Source organism: Panthera uncia, chromosome B4, assembly GCF_023721935.1.
Source record: "Panthera uncia isolate 11264 chromosome B4, Puncia_PCG_1.0, whole genome shotgun sequence".
Taxonomy (NCBI): domain Eukaryota; kingdom Metazoa; phylum Chordata; class Mammalia; order Carnivora; family Felidae; genus Panthera; species Panthera uncia.
Genome location: NC_064809.1, coordinates 64,319,534 through 64,343,644, shown reverse-complemented (window position 1 = coordinate 64,343,644; position 24,111 = coordinate 64,319,534). Strand labels below are relative to the sequence as shown.

Sequence of the window (24,111 nt, the reverse complement as noted above, 5' to 3'; positions counted from 1 at the left end):
TCGGCTCAGGTCATGATCTCACGGTCTGTGAGTTCAAGCCCCACAACGGACTCTGCTGACAGCTCAGAGCCTAGAGCCTGCTTCAGATTCTGTGTCTCCCTCTCTCTCTGCTCCTCCCCTATTCACACTCTGTCTCTCTCTCCCTCAAGAATAAACATTAAGAGGGGCGCCTGGGTGGCTCAGTCGGTTAGCATCTGACTTCAGCTCAGGTCATGATCTCACAGTCTGTGAGTTCGAACCCCGCGTTGGGCTCTGTGCTGACAGCTCACAGCCTGGAGCCTGTTTCAGATTCTGTGTCTCCCCCTCTCTCTGCTCCGCCCCTGCTCACGCTCTGTCTCTCAAATAATAAATAAACATTAAAAAAATTAATATATATATATATATATATACACACACACACACACATATATATAATTCAGCTCTACTAGTTCAAGACTAACAAAGGTAGGATTGGTGGATGGTAGACAAGGAAAACTGGTAGTAGTACAATGAGCCACTAGCATCCAGGTTAGAATTAGAGAGTATGTTAGACACAATAAATTATAAAATATTACAAAACTGAATTTATTTACAAGCAATGTGAAACCATGATATCTGAACAAACTTTTTAAAACGGAAAACAGAAGTATTTTATTCTTAGAAATAGATTTACTTAAAAATCAGTTTTAAATGACATAAACCCACAATATAATTTTACAGAACAGTTATCTAACAAAATATAAAACTTAAAAGCATCTATATACAACATATATTTATAAATTTCTTTAAAGATTAAGTTTTCCAGTCAAAATTTTTTTAAAATTCCCAAAGTGTATCATGTTTGACTAACAATTTGCTTCCAAATAAAAGTCTCTTCAGAGAAACTAAGTAATAATTTTCAAACAACTATGCTCCTGCCTTTGGTAGCTGGAATTATCTAATTGAAACAAAGGTCTTTATTTCAGTGTAACTATGGCTAAGACTCCAATCTTGAGGGTTTTTTGGTTTGTTTTTTCCCTCCAGAAAATGGAAGGTAATATGGCAGATGGAAGATTATGTGCCTCTGGGATAGCCAAATTAGTGGGGGCCTCACAATGCTGACTTATAAAATCAGGGAGTATAACTACACTCCTCAGGTTTATTTTTCTTTCTGAAATGCTATGAATTCGAGGGTAGAATCCATGTCTTCTCCCTTCCCCCCATCAGTTGATAGCAGTTAACGTGGATTCTGGAGTCACCCTGCCTAGATGTGAATCCCTGCTCAGCCAGTTATTTTGCAATCTTGGGAAAAATATTTAATCTCCCTACACTCAGTTTCTTCATGTATAGACTGGAGATATTAAAAACAGTACTGATCTCACAGGGTTGTTATGAGGCATAAATAATGTGGGTAAAGCACTTATAACACTGGCCAATACAATGAAATAGAGGAGTTTCCAAATTTTTCACCATCATCCTTCACTGATATGGGAAAAGATCTTGTCTATGCCATATGAAGTAAAAACTGTCATACAGGAAGATATGTTAGATTAAATCAATACAGGATTACAAAACACAAAAATGATTGTTTTTTACATTTACTTTAGCTTCACAGAATTTAGAAAATATCCTGAACAACATAATAAATAAACATGGATAACTATAAATTACTTTGCAGTTCAAAACTTAAAACTATAAGAAAAGTAAATTCAGACTATTAAGAAAGTTTAATTACTAGAACACTCAGAAATGTAGTACAATATCACCACCTAGTGGATACTGCATTTAAAAACATTTTATAGATAGTGCTTGCCCTATTTATCATTAAGAGGAACATCCTTTTCAAATAGAAGCACATTCTCTTCACGAATGTAAAGGGGATTTAAAAAAATAGAAAACAAATTTAATACTATATTAGCAGTACTCTTAAACATTACAGATAAAAATACCTCTACTAAATTGTGTATCTCAAATTTATTTCTAAGACAAGGTAACAGAATTAGAAGTACAATTTTTGTTCAGAAATTTAAAATGTATTAGAGACAGCATGCAAGTCACCAGAAATACTTCACCACGACTTATCAGTTCATGAAAAAAAGGTCAGTTGTAACAAACATGAATTTCAAATCACCAGGTTGTGAAGCATCTTAAAAACATTTTACTCTACTTACTATCTCAATCACTTCTGAAGCATTCCTGATAAATAGAAATCTTGCCTCCAAAGAGGGGAAACTTACTTTTTTCTGGATCCATTCCCCTACAGAGACTAAACAGAAAATGTACATTTTTTTATTAGTTGAAATCTGTTGGCCCTTGATATACACTTCAGGGAATGAAGACTAGTCCAATCCTTCTTCCAAATAATTATTCTTTAATTATGAAAGCCTATCAAGTTGTAGGATCTCTAATTCTCCAAGTTAAACATTGTCTCTAATCTTTTAGCCATTTCTCTTACAACATAACTATCTGTTCATGCTCTTTTAAACAGCTGCTAGCATTTTAAAAAATGACTATTACAATACAAAATCCAATACAAACAATAATATGCCATGAATGTTCTGGTTAATGCACAGTAAAGACAGATGACCAGCTCTCCATATTTTACTTCTCTTAATGAAAAACTTTCACAGTGAGGCAGAGTATCAATTAAAAACTCACAGGTTTGGGAGTAAGGCCAATCAATGTTCTTCAGTGGCGATGCGGACTTTGGGCGACTTGCCTGGTCTGCATGATTTTAGCTTCTCCAGCGGTTAAAGAGAAATCAGTATCTGCCCCATACAAATATGAGGATCAAATGAGACGATATTTATAAATCAGTCCATGTAATGCCCTGAACACTGTAGGTGCTCAATAAATGACAGCAATTGTTAGTTACCATTACTTTTCCTCCCTCTCTTCCTCATTTTGTACATGCCTTCCCACCCCCAACACAGTTCAGCTGAACTGAATCATCAGAAAAGTTTCAGTCAGTGTGCAAAAAATTAATACAATGCTTAATATTTATCTCCTCAGAAAAATATCATATTTCTTTTTGCCTGATGGTGATGTACTGGGCTCAAATTAACATTAAATTCATCAAATGCCCATTTTTTATAAGCAAAATGTAACAGTATTATTAGATTTCTCACTGTGGCAACATTTCTTACTCTAGAAATAATTTTTAAATGTTAAAGAATTTAGTATTGGGTTCATGGATATGTGTTAAAAAATATATAATCTATCTACTTTTATTATAATTTTCTTTCTTCTTTCTTTCTTAAAATACAAGTTTTAATATATTGCAAATATTTGTCTAATTGTCAACATTTAAATCATAAAAAAGTACCCTAAATAAAAAATAACATTTATTCCTAAAGTAGTAAAATGCAGCCTAACGAAAATAATACAAATTATTCGTAATTGGTTGAAATCTCTTTTCCCTTAAGAGTTTAATAAGCATCAGAAGTTTTACTGCTATTATATTTTAATGGTTGAGAGTTACTTAAATAAAACAGCAATAATTTTGAAATCACATCCTATTATAACGACATAACATATTTACAAATAGATACATAATATAAGTATTATACAGTATAGTAAATAAAAAAATTTTTAAATAAGGCAGAAAATTTAGGCAGAAAAAAGTTTAGGACGGTTTTCATTATGAAGCATGTGATTTACTTCCTAAGGTTGGCTTATGGTTATATAGTATATCTTTTCTAGGACATTCACTTCATTCTATACTAAAAACTTCATTCAGTATACACTTCACATTTACTATACATTTATGAACTTTATGGATATACGGTGGAGGCTGAATTAGTTTGAAATTAGGCTAGACACATGACAGGCTAGAATAACTAGAGTTAGGACAAATACTGTTTCCACTTGAAATGAGGTGAAGTGCTTAAAACCACTTGCTTTATTGAATCCAAAGTCACAAATACAGAAATCCTAACTTTCATCTTAAATGCTTTTTCTACAAGCCCATGGTTTCTACGTCATATTTAAATTTCCATTTGAAAAAGCTTTCTCATATTACTTGCCAGATATTTTTCTTGTTTCACTAAAGGAAATTCTAATTGCTTCAAAGATAATAAATGCTCTCTAACCTGATCAATGCGAATTCATTTTTCTATTTCCACATTTTACTTAAATGTTTATCTAAAATAACTGTCCACTATTTAGGTAGTATAATAAAAATAAGGATCTCTTTTCTTCTCCTCTCCTATCTTCAGATGATTATGAAGAAAAAAAATATCAAGAACAGTGACAGTTAAATTCAAACAAGAAGTATACTACATTAAGCTATTTATCTATTAGAAATAAACTGCATTAAGCTACTTACATTAATGTACTTCATGACAGACTAAGCACATTCCAGAAATAACTTTAAGAAAAGGAAGAGGCCAGACAGCTAACATAATTTGTCTTATGACAAAATGACATTCTATATTTAAACTCAGGAACACTGTACTTCCAAATAATTTAAAAACATAGTTGGACACATTAAAAAGATTTCCAAATATCTAACAAAAGAAAACACAAATAGTGTGTGAGGAAACACACAGCACACTGCTTACTAACACCATATAAAGGGAATACTCTGTATCTATGGAATTTCACGTAAGCTAAAAACAGTTCAAAAAGATTTATTATAAGGCTTAGAAAATTTATACACTAAATCTTTTTAGGACATTGTTTAAAATAATCCTACTTAAAGACTTTAACAATAATCACAAGGCTCCACAGGCTATCCAGCTTATCAATACTTCTTTTTTTTTTTTTTTTCAATAATTACCTTTTAATCAAGAAATTCAATTTAATTTTTAAAAAATGTCAAAATACATATCCAATAATTCTTGAAAAATCTTCAAAACACAAATGCAACCTAAGATGTTTCTAAAAGCTATGCTCCATAGCACCTTTTAATTCACAGTATTCTTTTCTAAAGTATTAAGTACTGTATTTTATATACTGTATGGAAAACATGGAAGATTACCCTGTTTCCCTCTGAGTGTGGATTTCCTCCAAAAAAATCTCTTAAAATAGCAGGAATTCAACACTTACAAATGAACTGGAACAGTGATTCCCCCAATATGGAGTAGAATGGTTTCCTTATGTTGCCAGACTGGGTTACAGGGGAAGTTTTTTCATCTCAACAATATTCCGAGTCACAAAAGCCTTGCATTAATAGTATCAGATAAGAAAGTTGTTTATTTTGACTTCCTGGAACTCAGATCTCCATTATAAGATAATAATTCATGTTTTCTTATCTAATTATCAAAAAAAAAATGAGTTGTTAAAAACATCTCTCAACAATCACTGTTACAACTAGAGAATCAATATACTAAGTACTGAACAGAATACAAGACTGCCCTATACTTATTACTAAAGACTATACCTGTAATTTTCACCTACACAATTTTATATTTGCAAATGCAGAATATTTTCCAAATCCACCCATTGTTTAAAACCCAGAGAAACCATAATCTAACACTGAAGATAAAGTAATTTGTTCACAGTTATTTAAAAGTTTACAAATGTAAAATGATATTAAAAGATAAATTCTGTTCACAGTTCTAAGTTTGCATGTCAAAGTAAACATGTCCAAGTACTACTTTTCTGTAAAGGAATGACAACCAAGTGAATTCACATGAAACAGTAGACACAGAATTTAAAGACTCATATAAAATTCCTATCTGAACAGTTGCTTCCTAATCTACAAAATAAGACTAGCTCAATGGGTCTCTAAACTTCCTTTCACTTCTATTTTGGATAATGGAATCAAATACCAAATTACCCTTACTTTTGTTATTCTGTAACCTTAGAATCAGCTCTTAGTGAAGACGTAATTTTATTTAAAATATCTCAGCAAAGAAAGAAATTTTTTCCTACAAATTTTATGAGGTTTATCCTAAAATATCCTTTGGTAACTTTAGTGGGTGAAAAGTATCCCACAAAAAGATGTCTACACGGAACCTATAAATGTGCCCTTATTTTTGAAAAAGGGTCATTGTAGATTTAATTAAAGGTCTTGGCATAAGACCATCCTGGATTAAGGTAAACCCTAACCCAATGACATTGTCCTTATAAGAGAGAGAGGACCATGTGAAGACAGAGGCAGAGATTGGAGTGACACAGCTGTAAATCAAAGACTGCAGACAGTCACCAAAAGCTAGAAGCATGGAACAGATTCTCTCCCAGAGCCTCTAGAAAAAATCAACCTGGCCACACCTTAATTTTAGAAATTAGATATTTTTATAGCTACCAAGTTTGTGGTTATCTGTTACAGCAACCAGAAGAAATGAATACACTAATGTATCTCTGAACAAAAATCCCTTTTAAAAGGTATTATCATCAACACAATTTATCTTTGGCCATCATATATTTCATATTAATAATCAGTGAAAGGGGGACACCTGGCTGGCTTAGTGAGTAGAACATGTGACTTGATCTTGGGGTCGTGAGTTTGAGCCCCACATCAGGTATGAAGATTACTTAAATAAATAAATATATTTTTTTAAAAAAAGAATTAGTCAAAGGGCTTGATCATTTCTAGATTTTTAACAAAAATTAACTTAATTCCAAGATAAACATAGATGAGCCTCTAATTTATAACATTTACTATCTGAGTCTATTTTGCCTTATGATTCAAATTATAATCACTGAAATATTTTAATCAAGAACATTACCTGATCATTTGTCAATATGTTTCAAATACTTGTCTGCTATTGCTTTCTGAAGAGGATTCATAAATAAGTTTCAGTACTACAAAGCTCAGTTTTCTTAAACTTGTACCTGTAAAATGTTTTCAAGCTTTTTGAGTGGTCAGCAGTATCAAAAAGATATCATGAAATAACTGTAAACAATTTCATTTTCCACTATTCAGGCTTATGGAGCAAGTCTTAAACTTTTCTCAGTTCTTTATCAGTTCCTTGGATTTATTATGTATGTTTAAAACACAAAAAATCTGATGTGATCTGTGGATCACCACTGTGCCTAAAACAAAGTCCGTAATTTTTACCTCTTCAATTGTTCATTGTGGAGGTAGTCTATATAAGTCTATTTTTAGAACTCAAGATATCTCTGACATTACCACATAAATCTCTGAATGTCCTGACTATCTGGCCACTGAAAAGTCTTGTTCAGGAAGACATAAAAAGTTAGGAAATTAACAACTGCATAGCAGCCTAGTTCACAAACAAGTCTAGATATAGGTGGTAGAGGTATGTTAAGCCTATAAATAACATAAGGTAAAATGAAATAACGAAATTCTAGCAGTTTCTGAGGTACTGTAACAGTAAACAAGCATATGAAAAACATTAAATTCCAGAAAATTGACTTAGATTTCAAGGAGTCAGCTATACTCCAACCAGCAAATATATATACTGGAACTAACAAGTATTTCATAATTTCATATCTTTGAAAAACTCTTTTCCATACATAGAAGGTATAATGTCTATTATCTGCTAGCAAGTATTTATGAGCATAAGTGAATTTCCAAACTAAAAACAGAGAGACTAAGGTGATCATAAAAAACTGAATTCTACGTTTCCAAACTAAGGAAAGAAAAGCTCTAATTTTGCCAGGAGACAATAGGTGAGGAAAGGAAAAAAAGAGAGTAAAAGAGAAAAAGTAGAAGAGTTGAGGAAAATGTAGACAGGCTTCATGACTACTTCGATCGCCAATAACAATTCCACCATTAACAACTACAAAAACACAAAACAGAAACACCAGAAGGATGTACGGCCAAGTCAAAAGGAAAAGCACACTCAAGTTCTTAAAGGACATGGAATAAGCCAAAAGAAACTGAAGAATTTTCCTGAATTCTGAAAATGGTCCTTTAATAGGGGGAAGCCTCTCTTCCTTCTTCTTTTGTAGCTCAGTCTTCCAAGCTTCCGTTAATTTTTGTGCAATGACATTTCCTGCGCAGAAGACAGCCCAGATGATATTAGTTTGACGAAACATGAAGCCACAAAATCCAAGCAAAGCTGAAGTTTTATGATTTCCATAAAGACACATCAAATAGGCAAAAAGAGTAAAAAACATGGATCCTGCTTCTGTATAATAAAGGAAGTTAAAAAAATAGAGTGTGGGAAATACTGCTAATGTTAATGTTGACAAGATTCTCTGGATACTTGAGGCAGCCTAAGAGGAAAAGAAAATACATTTACAATTATTGTCACAATAAAACAAATATGCTATTTCTGCTGGGCTAACAGAGATTTATTAAAAAAACAAAAACTAACTTAATCTTATTTAAATAAAATTATTCAACATTAATCTTATTTCTAGCTTTGCAAAAACACAACATACATTTGTAAGGACGCTTTCTGGTACCTTTTAGTTCTATTTATCAGTTTGGAAGTCATGAAGACAACACGTGTGTATGCCAAAGCCTCTATGTTCTAAAACACTTTGAATGATTCAACAAATAATGAAGGAGTTATTGTGTGAACTAAATTCTATGAGGAACATGTTGATGAACGGGACACAGGGCACACAGTTTCATTTCCCTGAACTAAGTCTTAGCGCTTCTAATAAGCATTCATTTAGCCATCATCCTTAATTTCTTTTAAAGATACTCCCTTCAAAACTTTAGAGACAATGTAAATATGTATATAGCATTTTTACCACTATACCCAATGGTCTTACTGTTTCATGATGAATTTACAGGTTTTTTACTGAAAATAGTGGTCTCAGTCTAAAGTTAAATATCTTTGGCTTTTCTCAAAAGCTATTTCAGATTTTGAAAGTATTCTTATCTCCTGAAATTTTATCTTCCACTTAATCTAAATCACCAAATCAGACCATGCCATTCTCTTGGTTAAAATTAAAAGCTGTATGCCATCACTTACTAGATCAAGTTCAAAATCCTTTCCATGACATATGAAGGCATTCATGACTTCACCCCTACCTACTTGTCTAGCCTCACATCCTTGTACTTTATCATCTTGTGATTCCAAAGAGCAATTCTCTATGATCTTGTTGCTCACCTCCTTTCTACCTTTGCTTATGCTTTTTCTCCTGCCAGGATTCATTCCCCACCCTACAGTACTGTCTATTCATCGGGATTCAGTTCAGATACCATCTTTTCTGGGAAGTCTTACCCAATGCCACCCATACATCTTACTGCCATTCAGGCTACAAAATAAGTGCTCCTTTAATCTTTCTGTGTCCTTATAATGTCTTATACCTATCTCCCTCTCATCATTTACACTATTGAAATCATTTAAGTTAAACCTAATTATTATAATTAATATTTACTGAGTCCTTACTATTCTATCAGGCATTATTCCAAATGCCTTCCCTTTATTAATCTCCTGTACTCCAACAGTCCTCTGATGTAGATTCTATATTTCCATTTAATAGAAGAATACACTAAGGAGTCACTAAAGGTGACCTGCTAAAAGTAACACAACTTGGAAATGGACAGAATTCAAAGCTAGGCAATCCACCTCACAATTCCTCAAAGTCTGTCTTCCCTAAGGAAGATAAAAGTTTGGTAAAGAAAAAAAAAAAGCCTTATTTATTTCTGTAGTCTCAGTGCCTAGCACACATAATAAGCACCATAAACATTTACTGAACTCATTTGATTCACAAATATTTATTTTAGGTTTCACAAATCAAAGTATTACAAATCATTCAAGTATTTAAATACAAACTTCTTCTAAAATGGGGTTAGGAGACTTGCTTTATCTTAACAAAATATACATAAAGACTAAGTGTTCAAGATACTTTTCACCAAATCTCATAAAATCGATTTATCAAAATTGTGGATCTGACTACATAGAAACTTACAATAAATTATTTTGGAAACATACCTTGTGTCTGGGTTGTACCTTGCGGAAAAGCAAATATAGTAAATAGAAGTTGCCTACACTGAAGAGAAGATTAACAAATCTGAGCATTCCAATGGAGCACACAACATGTTCAGACCATCCAAAGATCCAACTGGCAGGTTTGACCACTCCAACTGACAGCAGGTATAAGCCAGGTAATGTAGTAATCATGGGATCCCACTTAAAAAGGAAAGGCCAACAATGAAGCAAAAACAAGATGAAATATTAACAGGACCTACACAAGGAAGTCAAGCTCAAAAACATCTCTACCAATGATCAGATATGTTGAGAAGTTAGTCTGTGACATGGTGGTTAGGTAAGTCCTCAGCAGATAAAATATCTCCTCTAAAGAAAAGTTTTGCTTATATTTTGCCTCTGTACCTGTTCTGTGCGGAGGTATCTGTAACCAGTAAACAACAACTTAAAACCAGTTTCCATTTTCCAAGACCTACCCTTCAGAAACCCTGTATTTTAGTGATCAAACTGCAAATGTTCCCATTTTAAAGTGTGGAAACACTGGCTAGAATTCTGATGGTTTTGGAGGGAAAGAAGTGTTTAAAGAGATCAAACCACAGGCTCCATAATGGTAGCTAACATGTACTGAGCCAAGAATTGTGCCAAATCCTCTTTATTTAATCCTGCAACACATCTTATAGTAGATCCTGTTAAAATTGTCATTCTCAGAGAAGTAACCTGAGGCTCAAAAATTTTCCAAGGTCACATAAGTAGTAAATAACCACACAAAAATTACAGACTTTATATTTCTAACCACATTGCTTCCCCAGAAAAGTAAGGGTAATACATCTACTTTATTTTTTATCTTTATATTTACATAGGCCTTTATATTTTCAAACATGATGCCACCTCACTGGGTGCTAGTTTCTCCAGTTAACTGAAGGTTCCTAAAAACACCAAGGATGGAATTAATGTAACTTGTCACTTCTTGGTGGCTGAAGATTCCCCTCATTCCCCCCATTCCCCACAGTATCGCACACCCAAAATATTGGGTGAAGCTCTTAACAGGTGAACTAAAGTGAGGTTTCCTGACATTTCCAAGGGGGCAGGCCGATGCCTCTGATCTAGGGATTGGGGAAGAAAACCTGGGATAGCTAATACCAGCCACCAAGAGGGAAACAAATGTACCGTGCGCCTGGGTTGTACCTTGTGACAAAGCAAATATATTATTCCATTAGCTAATCTCTCAGAACATTACTTCCTGAGACACAGATCTGCTTATATTCATTCATTAAACAAACATTTCACAGATCTCAGGGACAGGAACAAAAGATTACCCAGTTCCTTTCATAATTCGAAACTGGAAGGGTAGAGCGGAGGGACCAAAGGATAAGGGGGGGGGGGGTAGAAAGTAGTGCTGGAGCTGGGTCAGCCCTCTCTGGCCTGCCCTAGGGTGGGGGTAGGTTGGGGACCCCACCTGCGAGAGGGAGAAATGGCCCTCACAGTAGCGCTGCGCCTGCGGCAGGTGGAAGATCTCGTCCATGTAGGGCTCTCGCAGCGCCCGGCTGAAGGCGGAGAAGAGGAGACAGGACACTAAAAAGGTACAGCTCAGAGCAGCCGAGAAGTAGTAACCCTCGAGCTGCGCCATTCCTGCCCCCATAGCCACTGCCCAAGAACCCAGTCCTGGAAAATCTGTTCCGGGTTCTCGAGCCTGCAAAGTCGAGCTTGAAACTCGGGCTCGAAATGGGCGCGCAAGGCGGGACTGGCCGGACAGGACTGAGCATAGCCGGAAAGCAAAGGATGCTGGGAGAGCCCGGACCCTGATCTTCCGGAGGGATCCGGTCACTGTTTCCGGAGTGACGAGTTTAGGTAACGGACCGGGCTGTTGCCCTGTCAATCACGTTGCGCAGGTCGCACTGGAGTGGTCAGAGCCACCGGGAGGGGCGGATCCCGGAGTCTACAGGCGCTGTAGCTGCGCGGCTAGATGGCTTTGAAGCGAAAGCCGGAGTTGTTTATCCCTCTAGTTGCATTTGGCTTTTTTCCTGCTCGTTCTCATCTCTTACCAGGAGGTGGCATCGCTTCCCCACGTTTGCAATCCCCAAGCCCTGACATTTTGCACCTTCCCCCCAATTACTTTTCTTTCATGTGATCTGAATTGAAACCTGTGATTCCAAGATATTTGGTTTCATCAATTTTGGAGTGTAGGAGAGGAACTTTGGTTATGGAAGCTAAGATTACGACTTCCAGATTAAAACTTGAATGTCTGAAGAGGCTTTTCACTGCTGAATTGCAGTACTCTGTAGGAGCTGGGGAAAGAAATTTTTAGGATTTGGGGTGTTTTAGATAAGAAAGGATTCTCTGTGTCTGCAAGTTTGTTCTCGTTCTTATCTCTGCTGCAGTATTTTATTTTTACTACTAAATAATAAGCATGAACATATTAATTGGTGGCACTGTGTATCAGTAATATTTGTAGTCCCCCAAATGGCTTTCACATACTAAGCACTTAAATTGGTAAACTGTTTACAGGTTGTGTAGATTTCGCACATTTCTGGTATTAGGAGTTAGGGGCAGGAAGTGAAAGAGAATATTTGAAGAATGCTGACGATAAATTATGTCTTGTAATTTTGCCTTGAACATAGTTGGCATGTTTTGAAGGATGCCCTCTTGGGTACTCTCAGTCAGATTGTGTTTGGTGGGAATACATTAGAAAAGTGTCAGGATTTGTTTAGTGTTACAAACCTCAAGGTTCTCAGTTCATTTTTCTTTGGGTCCAAGCTAATTCACACTGTCCCAATTTAGACAAATTAAACTACATCCCTATTCAGTCTCTGCTATTTCTTCATTAATAAAAGGGCACAAGGTGAATAGGAGTGGGATGGAAACATATTTAAGCCACTGGAATCAAATCATGTCAGGATTCTGTTTTGATGTGATGCTTAGCTTTGTTTTCTCTATTATCTCCCATTTTATTACTGGGTCAATAGTGTGCTTACCTATTTAAAATCATGTCCAGATGATTCAGTCTTCAAAAAGTAGATAATAGTCTACAGGTAATGGCCCCAGATCCCATGATTTACTCAAAGGTGACATATATACTATAGGGGAGGAAAAGTATCTGTTTCCTCTACCCTTCTAAGTTCTCAACTGGGAGCTCTGTAACAAAAGACAGAAAAATGAGGAGAAAGCATACAAGTATATTTAATATCAATTTTATGTGACATAGGGGCCTTCGTATGGAAGTGAAAACTTGAAGAGATAGTTCAATCTGAGCATTTTTATGCTAGGTTTGATGAAGAGTGGAAAGTAGTGAAAGGGTATGATAAGACAAAAAGTATGAGGTAAGTATAGTAAACTGGAAGAAACTTAGCAAGGCTTGTTCATTCAGATTCCTCTATGTTCCTTCAGTTTCAAAAATAAGAATGCTTCTTTCCTCTGCGTGTAGGAAGGCCACCTCTCACATAAAGGTTTTATGATCTGCTTCAGGAGGTCAGAAAGTCCTCTCTAGGTTTTATGATCTGCTTCATTGGAAGACCAGAAAATCCTTCCTGCACATGCCATTTCTTAAATTTCTTTGGCTTGAAATATTCAATATAACAAGTTATCATATTTGGGGCTAACATGTCTTAAACCTCCCTCCCCATCAATACCCTGCAGTCTATTGACTTATCCCTGAAATAGTGGGAAATTTTTCAAGGTAGTAGAGTAAGGCCAGAGATTTATGCTACAAATTTCTTTCTATAAAAATTGCCATCAAGAGCTTACATTATACATCCTGTCCCTATAGATATCACACACATCCCTTTAAGGTTACGTGAATGTTTCAAGGAAATATGGGGCTTTAGAACTGCTAGGGATCTTCTTTAATAATCTAATTGATTTCATTTCTCAAAAGCAGCTGCAGTTAAAATAAGTGCTTTACCTGAAATCACATAGGAAATTAGTGACAGAGGCAAAGGTAGAAATTAGGATATCAGCTCAAGAGTAATAAAATAACCCCATTTTGTTATTGTTTAAAACAATCTTAAATTTATACTGAAATGAATGTTTGTTAGTCCCAGTAACCTTACATCTACGTTCTACTCCTTTATGTTTTAATCTACCAAATTGAAAATACAGGTGTCATTTTTTTTAGATGTCCACATTGCAGAGTAATTGTATTAAAATCTGATGGAGAGCCTTGTAAAAAATTAGATTCCAGGGTATCATCTCAAACCACTGAATAATAATTTTCAGATTTGGAAACCATCAGTGAAAAACACGAATGCTAAGAAATCCTATTGGTTCAATAGTGGTGTTCACAGAATACTCTACTAGTTTGTTGGTGAATTATTTTTACTATTTACAAATTGGTGAAGGTTTGTCATATATCCACTTTGGGATTACCACATCTCCAGTAACCTATAAATGCTTTTCCAAAGTCTGCCACTAAATCAAGACCTAATAAAATAGCTACCTGTGGGGATTTTAATGAAGTAAGCTATATTTTATTAGGCTTATCTTTTAAAACTGGATCATGATTCATATTCACTTTGCATTCTCTGTTCAGGATTTCAACCCCAATTTCCCACAGATGTTTATTTTGTGGAAAAGAGTCAACACTAGGATAAGTAATTCCATCATCATTGAACATTAGTTAAATTCTCTATTTTGTGCTATTTGAATTATGATATAAAAAGTTAGGCAAGAAAAATAAGCAATTTCTGTTGGAGTTCTAAGGATAGGTAGTGTTCACAAGAAGTAAATATTTATGGGGTGCCTGAGTGGCTCAGTCAGGTAAGCATACGACTTTGACTTAGATCATGATCTCGATCTCACATCTCTGCTTTTGAATTCAAGCCCTGCTCGTGAGTTTAAGCCCCACGTGGGGTTCTGTGCTGACAGTATAGAGCCTACTTTCGGATTCTCTATTTCCCTCACTCTCTGCCCCTCCCCCACTGGGGCATGCACTCTCTCTCTTTCAAAAACAAACAAACATGAAAAAAAGAAATATTTGTTGATTTAAGCCATTAAGATTTTGCCTTTATTACTGCCATGAAACTTAGCCCATCCTGATCAATTCTGACATTCCTAATTTGATGAACTCATGTAACATTGTGTATATGAATTCTGTGGAACATAAATTTCCAAACAGTGAGTTTCCCTAAAGACTGTAATTCTAAGAGAAATTTGTCTAAGTACCCTCTTACTTTGAAGTGATAGACCAAGTACCATTCTTCCTCTTATTGAATGCTTTTCACTTGCTACTGAACCAAAACACTGATCACTTGATACTGATAGTCGTGAGATGGCTTACTCAGTTCTAGGTGACAGTTCTAACTACAGCAGGGTACTATATCTTGGGCAAAATCATACATGATGACATTCAAAAAGCAAGTCTAGGGGCGCCTGAGTGGCTTGGTCGGTTGAGTGTCTGACTTTGGCTCAGGTCATGATCTCACAGTCCGTGAGTTCGAGCCCCGCGTCGGGCTCTGTGCTGACAGCTCAGAGCCTGGAGCCTGTTTCAGATTCTGTGTCTCCCTCTCTCTCTGCCCCTCCCCTGTTCATGCTCTGTCTCTCTCTGTCTCAAAAATAAATAAACGTTAAAAAAATTTTTTTAAAAAAAAGCAAGTCTAGCCTTCAGCTCAATTTCAACACATTGACGAAAAAACTTTTATAATTAACCAATGAATTAATTAATTAATTAAAAAGAAAACAATGCAACATTTTGATATAAATGTGTTAACCAGTATTTTAGCTCTTTGCTGAAAGTATCTTGAAGGTATGATGTAGGGTGACCAATCTTCTTGGTTTGCTGGATACTTTCCAGTTGTAGCCTTGCAAGTTTCAGGAAATCCTTTGGTTCCAGATAAACAGAGATGGTTGGTCAGCTGGAAAGTTATACCATACAAACCAAAGCAAAACTTCCTACATATCCTGTATAACAATGGTTCTTAAAGTGTGGTCTCTGGACCAGCAGCATTAGCACCACCCAGGAACCTGTTAGAAATGCAAGTTATTAAGCAATGTTTTAGACTTACTGAAACAGAAACTCTGGGGGCAGAGCCAAGAAATCTGTGTTGTAAACATTCATTTAATAATCAATTATGATTCTCCTAAATTCCTAGGTGAACCTGATGCACATCTAAATTCGAGAACACTGTAGTCCTCTACATTGCCTTTGCTCTTCTGGTCACATGTACTGCTTTGCCACCTGTCTAGGGTCTTTTTTTTGTGTTTTCTCTCTTTTTTTTTTTTTCCTCCTGGAGTCGAATTTGGCTTATCCAATTCTTCATCTCCAGGCTTTACCCTACTGAAAAACACAAAGTTAATCTCCAAACAACATAGAGATTCCTTCCTCCTCAGCAGGTGGAAAAGAGAATTTAAATACAAGTTAATATTTTTCTATTGTATAAATTCATACTTAAATACATCTAATTTTTCTTTTAAAAAAATCTATGTAAAGAGGAACTGTTCTTTTTGAAAAAGAGTAGCTGAAACTATAGTCGTATAGCTACTGCGTCCAGTTAAATGAGAAGCATTCCAGGGAAAAGAGACTTCACAAAGACCTTTGCCCTTACACTATGTAAAATTTAAGGAAATGATGAATGATTGTTAAATGGATTGAAATATTATATTGATGAAATTGCAGTACCATTAAATCAATCAAAGTAAAAAGTTAAAAGAAAGACACTGACCTAATTTGTAATTTTACATTTTTAATAAACCAGCAGTATGATCTTACTAATTTAAAATGCTCAGAGTTTGGACTCAGATTTATCATACTGCTGTTATTACTAAAGAAACATTCATCCATGTGAATGTGAAATATTTAAGAGACTTTCTATTTACTTATTTCTCTTTTCATTTTAAAGGCAGAGCTAGAAGAAGACGAAACACCCTTACACTGATCATTTGGTGCCCTGCACCAATTGAAAGTTTGGCATACATTCAAAATATTGTTCTTGAGTTATTTGTATGATATTAATTTAGTGAGTACAGAGATAACCTGAATTTTCATTAATGAAATTTAAATGCAGAAACCCTCATTTGGATTTTATTTTCACTGGGCAAAGCAGAGACGTTGTAGGAGTAGTTCCTATTCTCTGGTCCCTGTTTTTGGTCTTGTTTAGTCTTGTATTACTTTTCTGAATGAGACAACAAACCATATTAAAAGATTTACAATTATTTAATACAATGAAATGAAATAGTACCTTGTTTATTACTGTCTCAAAGTTTTAATTTTTATAACAGCCAAGTTTTGATGACTGATGATACGTTTGTGCAAAAATAGTTAAAATAGATCTCTGTATTAAAGAAGTGGTTTTTCAAAAACTTATTTCCACTAGAGGGTGCTGACAACTTCAGCAAAATCAGGACCAGTTTGTTCCTTTCCTAATCTGATTTGTTTCCTAAACAAATGTTCTAGCCTTGCTTATCAATCAGCACTCAAAATCTGCCTAACAAGACTGCCACCAGGTTGGCTCTTTCTAGTTTTTAAAGCTCATTATTTTCAATATTAATACTGCATTACCATTATTTTTTTGTATTGATGTTCTTTACCATATGTAGTTTGAGAAACACTCCATACCTTGTGATAAATGCAAATTTACCTTAAAAAAGCAAAATTAGAGACTCCTGGGTTGCTCAGTCAGTTGGGCGTCCGACTTTGGCTCAGGTCATGATTTCGTGGTTCATGAGTTCGAGCCCCGGGTTGAGCTCTGTGCTGACAGCTCAGAGCCTGGAGCTTGTTTTGAATTCTGTGTCTTCCTCTCTCTGCCCTCCCCTGCTCACACGCTCTCTCTCTATCAAAAATGAATAAACATCAAAAAACATTTTAAAAAAGCAAAGTTAAAGAGAAAAAAAAAAAAACAAAACTCCGTATTATGTCCAAAGGATATATAATGTAACTTATTTTCAAAGTGGCAACCTGAAAAATGTAATGTAATAAATATCCAAGCACAGTGTTTCCATTTGGCCAACGTCATTTAATCCAGTGGTCAAGAGTCAATCTAAAGTTTGCACTTTCTTGAGGCACCTGGGTGGTTCAGTTGGTTGAACAGCCGAGTTCAGCTCAGGTCCTGATCTCAGGGATTGTGAGTTCAAGTCCCGCATCAGGCTCTGTGCCTGGAGCCTGCTTCAGATTCTGTGTTGCTCTCTTGCTCTGCTCCTCCTCAGCTCATGCTCTGTCTCTCTCTCAAGAATAAATAAAACATTTAAAAAAATTTAAGTTTGCCCTTTCTTTTATTTTTGAGAACTCAGTGCTCTGTGAATGAAAAGTTATTTACCAAGCTAGCCTAAACAAATGTGGCTTGTGGGTAAATGGCAAATTTTATTTGTTCTCTCATGAATGTGGGTACTCTGAAATTGTAGGGAGAGCCTGGGGATGGTTCTGGTTCTCCATCTTTGCAGCCTCTTTGTCAGATGGTTCCTTGCAGTGAAAGCAAGACCTGACCAAATTCCTCAGAAAATGGGCATGTGCTAGCTCCAATAAGGCAGGGGCAGCCATATAATCTGCTTGTAGGTGGAAGGAGCTCTTTGTCTATGCCATCTAGTAGCTCTCCTGGGCAGGTCTTCTTCATGTGTGTCTTATTCCCAAGCACATGTGGTGACTTTCTTACGGTGTAATCGACAAACCTTGTAACCAGCTCTTCAGGCAGAAATTTTTTTCAGTTTATTTATTTTTGAGAGAGAGAGAGCGAGAGAGATCGTGCCAGCAGGAGAGAAGGAGGGGCAGAGAGAGAGGGACAGAGGATCTGAAGTGAGCTCTGTGCTGATAGAAGAGAGCTACAGGGGCTCAAACTCACAAAACTGTGAGATCATGACCTGAGCCAAGACCCTCAACTGACCGAGCCACCCAGATGCCCCAGAATTTTTTTTTAAGTGGAGAGAAACTGAATTGTTCTTTCTGGACTTCTAATGCCATCAATGCTGTTATCACTTAACTTGAACAGCAATAATACTGGCAGTCGAAAAGCTTTTTTATAAAACTTATGTTAATTACTATAATTTAAAATATCTATGCAGATATATGATCTTTAAAAGAATAAATTAAAAAAATAAACAAATTAGGTTGATTGAGATATGATTTATACAAATAAAATTCACTCTTTTTCAGTGTACAGTTCTGTGCATAATCTTTCACGGGCATAAGTACAAGTCTCCCAGATAGTCTCTTCATGTGCTAATTAGCCAAACTCAAATATTTTAATCAAAGATAATTACTATGCCAAATGGTTGATCAAAATATTTCGATTCAACTTAACCTAGTCACAAACATATTATTTCCCAATCTGATGTAAATATAACAGCTTTCCCAAATATTACATGCTTTCCTTAATGCAGAATGTTCAATCATCATAAATGTGTTTGCATTCCTTGCTTGCACAACTTTGTAATCAGCTTACATTCAATGTCACTGACCTAGGCAAGAAGCCCTGGAAATATAATTTCTGTGGAAGGATATTCTTTTTTTAACCTGTTTATTCATAGTTTCGCTATTGACTGGCTTTTTTTTTTTTTTGACACATCTACCATTAGTATAAGGCCAAGGTTGACAGACATTTTTTTGTAAAGATCCAGAGAGTAACTGTTTTCAGTGTTGTGGCCATATGGTCTCTGCTGCAACACTTAACTCTGCTGTTGTAGTGTGAAAACAGTCATAGGCAGTATGTAAACAGAAAGCATGGCTGTATTCCAATAAAAATGTATTTACAAAAACAAGTAGCAGGCAGGATTTGACTCACTGGTTATAGTTTGCCAAGACCCCCAGTAAACCTAATAGTTTCCAATTTACTTACTAAGATATAAAAAAAAATTATAACAGTGATATAAACAACAAATAATGAGGGCAGCATTCAAAACCATATAGATCCTGTGAATATCAACAGTGTTATTTCAACTAAAATTAGCTATTGTTTATGACCTGGGTTAACATAAACACACATTCTTTCCTCCATTGCAGATAGAACTCTACAAATGTGCTAACTTAGGACATTGAATCTATTGGGAAATAGTTTAAGGCCACCAATAATTCACTGATTTATTAAATCTCCCCTACACTTCTGCACTAGAGAAGAAGCTTATCCAGGGCACCAAATCTCTGGATATTTCTCATTGAGAAAAGGTGGGCCGTTGCTTCTATGAAAGAGATTCTGGACCCCCTCCTGGCTTGTTGATCTGTAGGAATACTTCTCTTACTGGGGATTCCTTGTTGAAAGGCACAGTAACAGGGGTCAGGAAAATATTAAACCCTATCAGTTCATACTGCCTGGATCATACGTCTCAAAAGGCGAAACAGCATGAAAAATGAGCTCACAAGTGGGGCAGGTTCTGCAGATCAGGAAGATGTGGATGGAATTTTTTAAATACCTGCTAAGTATTATATAGGAGAAGGTTATGTGAAAAGCAGGTTTTCCATAATGATGACACTGGCTTATTTTACAAGGGTTTCAGCAAAAACACTTATATAACTCAAATGGTTGACAAAACACTGTCAGCAGAGGCTTACAGGTCCTTTTAGAGCAATGGTTCGATTTTTGCTCATTCAGTGTTTGAACATAACTATTAGGAATAAAGAGAATTGACTGTGTATCACTTTAAGCAGAAGTATTCAAAGCCACTGCCCAATTATCTTCCTGTATTCTTCCCTCCGCCATGAGAATGTCAAGTCCTAAAAAGGGACTGTTCCTTAAGCCTGAGTTCTGAAATGGGAATGCAACCAAGAGTTGAGTCACAGTAGCCCACCCACAGCTATCTACATGTAATATGATTTAAAAATAAATGTTGTTTGAGGTTGTTATTGCTGTAAAGCTACCTAATATAGTGTGGTTATCTTGCCAAAATTATTTATCGGTGAAAAATTATTTATGTACACACTTGATAATAAGTAACATGTTCTGTGTCTTCCAAGGGGTCAGACAGTAGCTCTCCAAAATTATTGAATGAATGAATAAGTGGAAGAAAAATATAAATAAAGAGAGCTAGGAGATATCATAGGATATAATATCACCCATGTTTGGGAAGAATAAAAGTAGTTAAAGTCACTGGGATTCTTTGTTCCTCTCCATTATGCAAGCAGCCATACCTTCTTGAACAGTGCAGGTCACATTCCTGAGACATGATGGGAAATATTAGAGAAAACTAATTTTATTGCATTGGTGCTTGGTAATCAGGGCTGCTTTTGACACTGACACTGGATATTGTCTCTGTTAGTGACCCCTTAAATGACTGCAACTTCATGGTCTACATGTTCCAGTATGATTCCACCCATGGTGAGTTCAATGGCCCAATCAAGGCTGAAACCTGGTAGCTTGTCATTAATGGAAAGCTCATCTCCATCTTCCAGGAGCAATATCCTCCCAACATCAAATGGGGTGATGCTGGTGTTTTTGAGTCCCCTGGTGTCCTCACTAACTTGGAGAAGGCTATGGCTCACTTGAAGGGTGGAACTAAAAGGGTCATTATCTCTGCCCCATCTGCTGATTCCCACATGCTTAGGATGGGTATGAACCATGAGATGTTTGACAACTCCCTTGGGATTGTCAGAAATGCCTTCTGTACTACCAAGTGCTTGGCCTTTTCGGCCAAGGTGATCCATGACAGCTTGGCCTGGTGGAGGAACTAATGTACACAGTCTGTGCCAGCACTGGATGGTCCCTCACGGCCCCTCTGGGAAGCTGTGGCATGATGGCCATGAGGCTTCTCCAGATATCATCCTTGCTTCTATTAGCACTGCCAAGATTATGGGCAAATTTATCTCTGATCTGAATAGGAGCACACTGGCATGGCTTTCTGTGTCCCCATCCCCAAATGTCAGTTGTAGATTTGCTCTGCAGTCTTAGAGAAAGCTGTCAAATATGATGATATCAATAAGGTGGTGAAGCAAACATTAGGGGATTATCTGAAAGACATCCTGGGCTATACCAAGGACCAGATTGTCTTTTGCAACTTTAACAGTGACACCCATTCTACCTTTGATGCTGGGGCTGATATTTCCCTCAATGACCACTTTGTCAAGCTTCTTTCTTGATATGACAATCAATTTGGCTACAGCAACAGGATGGTGGACTTTATGGTCCACATGGCCTCCTTGAGCCCCTGGACTACCAGCTCCAGCAAGAAAAAGAGAGGAAGAGAGAAGGCCTCAGCTGCTGGGAAATTCTTGCTCCAACTCATCCCCCAACACACTGAGAATCTCCTGACCTCTGCACAGTTTCATCCCAGACCCCCCTGAAGAAGTGGAGGGGCTTAGGAAGCCCTACCTTGTCACGTACCATCAATAAAGCACACTGTACCCAGTCATAAACAAATAAAGGCTTTGGGGATTACTTGAGGAGATGGGAATAGATTGTGTTCCAGGAAACCAGAAACACCATGAAGCCATTTGCCCAACTGTGAAATGCCTTTTGCCGAAGAATCTGGTACTGATTCAGTCCAGAAAATAGTTTGGTGAAGCTTGAGTGAGTGATGAGTCTTGTGCTTGACATGCTTCCAGTAAATATTTACTAAATAACTGTTGATCATAATGCCATTTTAAATAACATTTCATGAAAAATGTATCCTGCCTTATTAAAATAAGGTAATAAACTAGAACTCAGGGATACCCCATCAAGATTAAAATGTTTCTTTGATTAGCAAATGAGTGATTAAAAAGTCCCATGTTACTATACCAAGGACATAGCAACATAGATTTACTTAGTTCATTTATTTGAAGAATATATTTTAGCTTTAATTATTTATGACAGTTTTAAGTATGCTCACAAATTTATTGCTTTGTTTGGAAAGTGTAATTAAATCTCTACTTTGGGAGATATTGATATTATTAATGTGTAAGGATAAATCTGAAAATGGGAGCACTAATAGCTTAGTCCAAATCACTGTCTTTCTCTTTTAGCAACTTCAAACAGTATGTGTATATGATGAATCACTTATATCCAGAAGAGTTAAACTTGTTGGAAAATCCTCCTCCTTGGAACTTCTACCTTTTTCTCCTTTCTTAGTGTGGCAGGCAGGTAATTTGTCATTTATTTCACACCTGAAATTTTGGAAGAATAGTAAAATGTAGCATAACATCTTTTATTTGTGTCTTAGAAGGTTTTTCTAGGCACTATAGTTGTTCCAAGCCTAAAAGATTTGGTCAGCCCAAACTGGACCAATTACTTTTACTATAAGGAGAACCTGTAACTATATTGTGGTCTTTTTTATGTTCTTCTAAGTTTTAGATGACCTGTTAATTAAAATTCTAAAACACTGCAGTATTTGCTTACTAAATCAATGAATTACTGCAAGTACAAAACATAGAATCTAAGCTTTAACTATTTATTTTACTGCTAGAGAAAATCCATTTGTAGAATTTGGTTAAAGAAAAAAAAGCTTCGTGTGAATCTTTGAGAGACTTAGATACATAGTCATTCAATAAAATAGGTGATTAGTATATTAACTATAGAAAATAAAAATATTTGATAAATTTTTGAGAAAACTAACGCACCTGCAAAAATACTCATAAACCAGATTTGTTTATTCCTAACATTAGAGAAAACTTCCTAAAGATGCTCAGGCTTATAGTAAAGAATGATATAATTTAGTTAAATGTCAAAAAAAGAAAAAAAGTGAGGGAGGATGGAGAGCTATTTACAAGAGCAGCATGCGGAAAGGTAAAGATGTATAAAAACGTGAAAGGTTTGAAGAAGTTCTTTCAAATTTGATTTTCAGAAGAAAACTACAGAGAAACACACACACACACACACACACACACACACAATTTTAAAATAGGCCACTTAAATCCCAATGGCAGCCAGTCATGTGTGTTAATATATCATTTTGTGCAAGGACATCAACATTACTCTAGGTTCCAGGATAAGAGACAGCATACCAGCTCTTTAAGAGTTACTGGTTTTCAAAAGTATTTGTATTTTCCATGCTTTGTTGTCCATGGTATTGCCCACTTTACCTATCTTTCAAGATAAATCAAATCAAACTTTGGCCAAAATTGATGTGGTTAAGAGAAATATAGCTATATCTTATATATTTTTTTAGAAGTACTTGCACTCTAAGAAAAATGGAATCTTTTAAAAGATGAGGACTGAGATTACTTCTAAGTCAATACTTGATTTGTTTTTGAAAGTAAATCTGTGCTAATGGAAAGCATCATTTTCCAGCATGAATTAAATTATTGTGCTCTATATTTCCTGCTGGAGAGAGTAGGTTCCTGGCAATATGATGTTACATTTGCATTTTGATAACACACAGTTTTAGACTATTCCCCTCAAATCCAGAGAAATATAAATATATCAGAGTATTCTTGAGAGAAATAGAAGTTTTCCATTATATTTTACCAACGTTATTTATAGAATTTTCAATAAAATCTGTAATTTTGGTAAACCAAACATCCAAGTAA

At 35.8% G+C, this 24,111-nt stretch overlaps 1 protein-coding gene and 1 pseudogene across 4 annotated transcripts; one reads left to right on the top strand and one right to left on the bottom strand.

Annotated features, from left to right (window-relative positions):
* Window positions 1–437: 437 nt before the first annotated feature.
* On the bottom strand, window positions 438–11,530 carry LOC125918953 (dol-P-Glc:Glc(2)Man(9)GlcNAc(2)-PP-Dol alpha-1,2-glucosyltransferase). 4 transcript variants are annotated; one of them, XR_007456637.1, is made up of 5 exons: window positions 11,215–11,530; window positions 9,765–9,962; window positions 5,008–8,088; window positions 2,617–2,726; window positions 438–2,224 (listed from the first exon to the last, which is right to left on the bottom strand). XR_007456637.1 is itself a non-coding variant. In XM_049625274.1 (3 exons), exons 1-3 carry the CDS (start codon window positions 11,395–11,397, stop codon window positions 7,033–7,035), a joined length of 1,437 nt encoding a protein of 478 aa, XP_049481231.1. In that variant the 5' UTR covers window positions 11,398–11,530; the 3' UTR covers window positions 2,733–7,032. The 4 variants fall into 4 exon arrangements, 1 of the variants encoding a protein (XP_049481231.1); XR_007456636.1 differs by having other exon boundaries at window positions 438–2,726; XR_007456635.1 differs by lacking the exons at window positions 438–2,224; window positions 2,617–2,726 and having other exon boundaries at window positions 2,733–5,213; window positions 6,633–8,088.
* Window positions 11,531–11,721: 191 nt separating this feature from the next.
* On the top strand, window positions 11,722–21,948 carry LOC125919830 (glyceraldehyde-3-phosphate dehydrogenase-like; annotated as a pseudogene).
* The last annotated feature ends 2,163 nt before the right edge of the window (window positions 21,949–24,111 follow it).